This window comes from Carex rostrata, chromosome 4 (assembly GCF_964058835.1).
Source record: "Carex rostrata chromosome 4, lpCarRost1.2, whole genome shotgun sequence".
In the NCBI taxonomy this organism is placed as follows: domain Eukaryota; kingdom Viridiplantae; phylum Streptophyta; class Magnoliopsida; order Poales; family Cyperaceae; genus Carex; species Carex rostrata.
The window spans coordinates 10,386,869-10,394,308 of NC_135921.1; the positions used below are offsets into that span (position 1 = coordinate 10,386,869).

At 33.6% G+C, this 7,440-nt stretch overlaps 1 protein-coding gene across 1 annotated transcript; it reads left to right on the plus strand.

Moving 5' to 3' along the window:
• Window positions 1–549: 549 nt before the first annotated feature.
• Window positions 550–2,288, plus strand: LOC144552403 (desmethyl-deoxy-podophyllotoxin synthase-like). Its single transcript, XM_078300410.1, has 3 exons — window positions 550–734; window positions 1,135–1,312; window positions 1,575–2,288. Exons 1-3 carry the CDS (start codon window positions 604–606, stop codon window positions 2,187–2,189), a joined length of 924 nt encoding a protein of 307 aa, XP_078156536.1. The 5' UTR covers window positions 550–603; the 3' UTR covers window positions 2,190–2,288.
• The last annotated feature ends 5,152 nt before the right edge of the window (window positions 2,289–7,440 follow it).

The window sequence follows — 7,440 nt, forward strand, 5'->3', positions numbered from 1 at the left end:
TCTCCCCACTCTCATCCTCCGATTATTCTTCCAATTTTATTTGTTCAATCTCGTCCACATTTCTCACAATCTATAAGGAATTTTGTGAATTTAAAACCACAAACGTCTTCTACGCAATTTTATCTTTCAAATGAGATCCATGATGACATACTTTCGAGCTCGTCGTCATACAAGTATTAATATCAAGTATTACAAGTATTTATACCTATACACTGAAGTATTTATACCTATGTGGTCAACTATTTTTGTTAAATAAAGGTTGATGCATGGACGATTGAGAAAGGTTGATGCGGAGATGTGGAGTCCACGATTTGGGAAGATAAATACTTACAAGTATAGATATAAATACTTATGTGACGATGAGCCCGAAAGTATGTCATCATGGATCTCATTTAAGAAATAAAATTGCGTAGAATACGTTTGTGATTTTAGATTCGCAAAATTTCTCATAGATCGTGAGAAATGTGGATGACATTGAAAAAAGAAAAAAAGAACACACCCTTAAAAGCGTGTATGGAGGGTTTAAGAGATGGCGGGATGATGGGGGCATATGAGCTTTCGAACAATATTATTATTTGTACAGCATTTGGTGGAAAGTGTAAAATGAGAGGAACTTTTTTAGAAATATTAAGGGAGATGCCGGAGGTTTTGTCTGGGTTCCAACTATCTGATCTCTTCCCATCATTGAGTTGGTTGGATGTGAAAATGAGAAGAAGAGTTGCGAGACTTCATAGGTAACACTACACCATTTACAAGTTCGGACAATACACATAATTTGATTGCATTAAATCATTTTGCAATGTTCAATTATTTGGTTGCAAGTCGTTCGTTTATTGTAACTATATGGGCGGTTGCTATTATGCATTTAACAGGTAACACAACCAAAATATGGTAGTAATAATATCGTGTATCGCAGTGAAATTTATAGTCACAACTTATTAATTAAATACAACCAAAGTTTAGTTACTAGAAATGCGTAATAATAATATTGCAACCAAATAAAAATTTATTTTAACACATTTAACGCGACCAAGCTACAATAGCAATAAACTTTCCAATCATGAATTCCTGGTTTTGTTCTTATCCTTTACTGTTTGAATGAGAGCCATATGTTATTATTATTAATACATGTAGCAAAATGGATTTGGTACTGGAGGAGATTTTACAGGAGCATTTGAAGAATCAACAACAACAAAAGAAAAGAGAAGAGCAGAAGATTGAGTATGATTTCGTCGATGTCCTTATCAATGTAAAGGAACGTGGTGATTTGGAAGTGCCTTTCACGATCGATAATATAAAAGCTATTATCTTGGTATGTGCCTGATTAACTTTTAGTTTATATTAACTTGTGCAATAAATATAGAAAGGAATAAAAAGCCCCAACAACTCCCAAGAAAAGAAATTAAAGAAATGGCGCATTATAAAAGTTTATTCTCTTTTCCACGTATAACTATTCTCTCATTATGCCGAACAACCCCAACTAAATAAATATTTTAATGTACTAGCTAGAGTGTATGTAGGAGGTGGAAAGAAGTAGTAATTGAATGCTCTCTGATGAGGTACTCTTTATTCAGGATGTATTTCTTGCGGGAACTGAAACAGCAGGGACAACAATTACATGGGCCATGGCAGAACTAATGAAGCATCCTGAGGTAATGGCTAAGGCACAAGCAGAGATAAGGCAAGCTGCAAGTGATAATACTAATTTTGATGAGAATACCTCCAGTTATCTACAATTAGTCATCAAAGAAACCCTGAGAATGCACCCACCCGCGCCTCTTGTAGTGCCACGACTATGCAAGGAGAGTTGCCAGCTGCTCGGTTACACAATTCCCTCTGGGGCCCGCATAGCCATCAATGCATGGGCTCTGGGAAGAAACCCCGACTACTGGAACGATCCAGATGAATTCAAACCGGAGAGGTTTGAAACGCATGCTATTGATTTTAAAGGGATGAATTTTGAATTTTTGCCGTTTGGTGCTGGGAGGAGGATTTGTCCGGGACTTAAGTTCGGTGTGACTGTGCTGGAGGAGGCTCTGGCAAGTCTGTTGCTGCACTTTGATTGGAAACTACCTGATGGGATGAAACCGGAGCATGTTGACATGACAGAGAACTTTGGACTAGCAGTTTCCAAAAAAGAGCCACTGTATTTGGTACCAACGTTGCGTGTTCCATTGCCTGATGTTTAGATTAATATATCCAATCTATTAATATTATCAATATATATTACCTTCTAAGTTTGCATTATCAAATAAATTACTATCCAATCAATTATGATTGTCTTTTGTGTAATAAAGAAGCTTATTTAAAAAGTTGAACTATTATGATTATGAATTGTGATTATGATTATTACCTTCTAAGATGAGCCATATATCTTTGAGGAGAAGAGTTGAGGTGAAAAAAAAATTCACTAATTATATATTCATAACACAATGAACCGATGCCAATACTTAATTATCAAGGGGATAGAGATAGCTGTCAGCTTTTACCAGCTGTCTCTTTCCAGAAAAAATTAGTGAGAACAAATGAAACCAAAATTATTTTCTCTATTGAAACAGATTTTCATTTATTATTTCACTACATTTTTTTTTTAAACTTCAGATAGTTCCAAATGTGACCTTACAATAAATATGTCAAATGTGAACATGGCGGGAGAAAGTACGGATTAAAATGTTCCATTTTTTGTGTTCTAATTATGCTCTAACATTTTTATTTTCATTCTCAAAATTTAAACAGTCGACTGAATCGCTTGACATGATTTTCATATTAAAGTATGATTGGATACCAAATTTTATATTTTATGGAAATTGTTTATTAATTTTTTTTTATATGTACAAATTAGAAGATTTTAGACAATTCAAAAACATTAATTTTGTACCTATATATAAAAAAAGTAATAAAGTTCCAAAATATAAAATTTGGTTTCCAAGCACATTTAAATAGGGGATTTCTATTTTCTGCTCAACTATTGCAAAATTGAGGGCCGAGAGAAACTTTTTTCTCTAAATACCTATTTTACCCTTCAACACTTTCTCTCTCTTATATTTGCCTCATTAATGCAAAAAGTTAATAAAGAATTGTTACTAAATACAGTTACTAGAATATAAAGAGTACAATTCAGGAAGTTTTCTAAGGAAGCACCCACCAGTAATAAATTGTATTAAAAATAGAAAAAAATATTTATATAACACCGAAGTTAGGTAGACTGAAATATATACATAATTATAGAGGTTGGTTACCCTACTTACATAAGCATATGAGGGTATATGCTTATAAGTTATTTTTTCGTTTTTAAAATTCAAAAAGTCAATCTGAATAGTTAGATGTAGTCTCCATATTGAAATGTGCCTGGAGACCAAATTTTACATTTTTTTGAATTTTTTTACTATTTATTAAGCCACTTTGAAAATCGCTAATCCAACGGTGGCTTAACAAAATAGTAAAATCAAAAGCCACCGTTGGATCAGTGATTTTCAAAGCGGCTTAATAAATAGTAAAAAATTTCAGAAAAATGTAAAATTTGGTCTCCAAGCACATTTCAATATGGAGATAACATCTAACGGTTCAGATTGACTTTTTGGATTTTAAAAACGAAAAAATAACTTATAATCATCACTACTAGAATTCTGGTTTGTACCAAGGGTAGCTATAACTTGTAACATGAGTATTTAAGGTCCATGTTAAAGAATTGGCATTTTTGATTCTCTAAATCTTTTAACATGAGATGTCTCATGCAACAGAGCATCCTTGTAACTGCCTGACGCTTGTCCATGTTATTGTCTCCTAACTACACATGTTAATAATATCGGGAGAGCCCGCCCCCTCAAATAATGTATTTTATTGGATGCTCATGTTAATAGTTGATCCTATACCGATCAAAATAGTTAGGACATACTTTTTGAAAGAGCTCGCCCATGTTATTGTTTGAATGATGATGTTTATATTATTTTATTGTAGGGGTCCATGTTAATACTGGACTAGCCACCCATGTTATTGTTTCATTGATCCCAATTATATTATTTTATTCTAGGGTCCATGTTAATACTGGACTAGCCACCCATGTTATTAATCTGGATTGTTGGGTTAGACTTTTTGCAAGGGCTGTGTCCCATGTTATTGTTTCACTGACCATGTTTATATTATTTTATTCTAGGGTCCATGTTAATACTTAACCAAAAGCCCATGTTATTAATCTGGATTGTCTTATCCAGTTATAACATGGGAAGCCCATGTTAATAATTTTGATTTACTTTTGTCAGATTATTATTTCTTTTTTTTTTGCGTGTCCCTTTTAACAGTGAATAAAATAAGAAGGGGTCAATGTGATAGGGTATAAAATAACAAGGGGTATTACTATTTACACGATATTGGTATCGGGTTTTTATCCCACTTAGGTTTGAAACGGATTCGTTGAATCAAGAAAAAAAATCGCAAACCAGATCAAAAGGGAGAGCGGGACCCTGTCGTCTCCCGTTTTGACTTGCCTTCTCTGTGCTTTGCTCCTCTCTCTGGTAATCCATCACTGTTAAAACCCTTTTGTTTTCAAAAACCTTGCTTGATTTGGGCTGACTTGTGAAATATTGTGATTTTCGTGTGCTGGCACTTGTGATTTGGGTTGCCTTTGTGAAATTAGTGTGCTGGCCCTTCTGATTTTCGAAAACCTTGCTTGATTTGGGCTGGCTTGTGAAATTTGTTTGTTGGTCGTTCTAATTTTTTTGTGCTGTGAATGCTGGTACTGTGCCTTTAATTGATATAGGGAATTAATTCTCCAAATTGAAAACAAAATATTACAAAACTGTTAATTAAATATGTCTAACTAAATTCTGTCTTGCATGAAAGGGTCAAAGTGGGCAATCCAAAGGTTGCATCTCCAAAGGGTGGCAGTTGGTCTCTATTAAGACACTATTGTCCTCTCTTTCAAAACACCTACAATTTCATCAAGATTCTGATTATATTTTGTAAGCTTGTTATGGAAAATCCCAATCCTAGAAACCCCAATCCTAGAGGAAATACAAATCGTGCGATAATTAGAGTGAATCCTGCGGGAAGACCCACCCCACTGCAGATTATACCACCGCCTACTACTACGGGTTTCAATGCACTCCCAAACCCTAACCCCCTAATTATTGAGTGACAACACTTAGCCTCGCCACCTGTCATTGAATTATCTTCATCGGATGATGAATCCAATTCCGAGGATGATGACCCTTTATACGGTCCTTTCTATAAAATTGATGATGTGCGTGCTTATGGAGAATTGAGATCAAGCAAGAGAATTTGGGAAAATGTTAATAAGAAAGGAGGGAAGCGAATCAAATACTTCCCTCAAAAGAAAAAAAAGTGAGACAATTAGTGATGTAGGGATGTAGGGATGGAGACTTAAGCTTACAATCTAGTTGAATAGGTTCTTAATTTGGTATCTAGTTAATGTTTTTATGGCTGTTATATAATTAATATTATGGGCCTGAATTAGATTTAGAATTTAATTCAAAAGCCCAAATCGAAAAAGCCCGAAAGCCCAAATCAGAAGCCCAAAATTAACCAATTGAATTATGGGCTTGTGACTCGAGGGTCATTTTGGTAATTTCACTAAAGTCAATCTTATCCAATGGCATTTTAGTAATTTCTAAAAAAGATCAAGTGGTTAATTTCACTAAAGTCAATCTTATCCAATGGTATTGTATGAACTAGAAATAGACCAACCTAGTTGGAATTCCCATCAAGAAAATGACATGAATTTAGAGAACTCCAAAAGTAAATAGATTGACCATGTGATTGTAGATCAAAAGTTCTTAGACTTCGTTATCTTGATTTACAAACACCATTTTATTTGCATTTAATCTAGTTTCTTGTTACAAACCAACAACTTTGGATATTGAATCCAAATTTAGTTACTTTGCAACAAACCCCCCCCCCCCCCCCCCCCCCCTTTTTACATACTTACAATTTATTTAGTTTTAATTTAGTTTAAGTAAAAATTACAATTGCCTTAGTCTTTGGATCGATACCTTATTACTACAAAAATAGATTGTGCGCTAACAATTTAATCAACTTTGTGTTTTTAGGTCTATAAATTTAAAGCATATGTGTACGAATTAGTCCAAAATAAATACTCCTAAAATACACAACAACAACCTGGATCAAACCATAGTCATGAGATTCGCGAATTATACCCGAATAATTTGATTTTTGGTGATGCCGAACTGAATTCTGAATTATTCGGTAGACCGAACTTTGAACGAATTAAACCCGAATAATTCGTGAATTTTACAATTTTTTTTTCCCGAATTTTACTAATTATTCGCGAATTTTTCCCAAAACATTTTTTTTGCTCTCTTGCAGAACTGAGATATCTGATCCGGATAATTCTGAATCATTCTCGAATTATTCCCTAATTATTCCCGAATTATACCCGAATTATTATCGAATCACGAATTTTTGAACTCGCCGAATCGAATCCGAATAATTCATATGTCACTATGGATCAAACAAGAGTTTTGGAAGGAATATATTTTAGTTAGCACCATCATGAATTCCTTTCTAGACTTTATAGCCCAATTTATGGAGGCCTGACATATACCTGGTCCATGTTGATTTCATTGAGCTCTTCTACTATAGAATGCTCACAGTCGGATCAAAACTAAGAAGGTATATTAGACTATAAATTTTAGACTGGTAAAATAAAGTACAGAGCTTAGCAGGGCTAATTAGGCCTTGAATTAAAAACAGGTGTTGGGTTCCTCACATTATATGGATACAATATTAAACTAACGCGGCGAATTGTGAGGTTTGAACACTAGAACAGCTATGCAAGCCTCAAGAGATGTTATCATGCCACTGATTAGGTGGAACATGCTTCAATAAGAACCCTGGTTTTGATTAGTTTTGTCTTAAGACTTAGATATTATACAGCTCAGGAGAGACAAAATAATTGGTTGACCGTGTCAGTATTACATTTTATATTCCCTGTTTTTTTATTTTTTTCCTTTGCCTTTTAACAGATTTTAAGATTACAGATTTGCACTGAGAATTTCCATATTTTTCATTTTTACTTCTAGATTTTCCTGTATAAAATTTAGTTTTTACTAATTTTTTTTTCCAGCAGTTGCAGGTGCGGCGATACATCTGCTCTGTTATATATATGTTTGTGCTGTGATTGATTGGAATGCATTTTAGAAGAATTTACCATGATTCATTACAAAGGATTTTAATTAATTTGAAATTAAACTTGTTAGAACAAAATGATCAATATGAAAAAGAATTCATTACTAAAAAAATTATAAAAGATGAGGGTCACTTAACGCTGGTTTATTTTGACAATTTTGACAATATATTCTCAAATCAATTCTAATAAGGTCGAAAATTGAAAAAAAAAAAAATGTAACGAGATATCTACAAGTTATTATTTAGTTAAGAGATAATGAATTGACAACATAAATC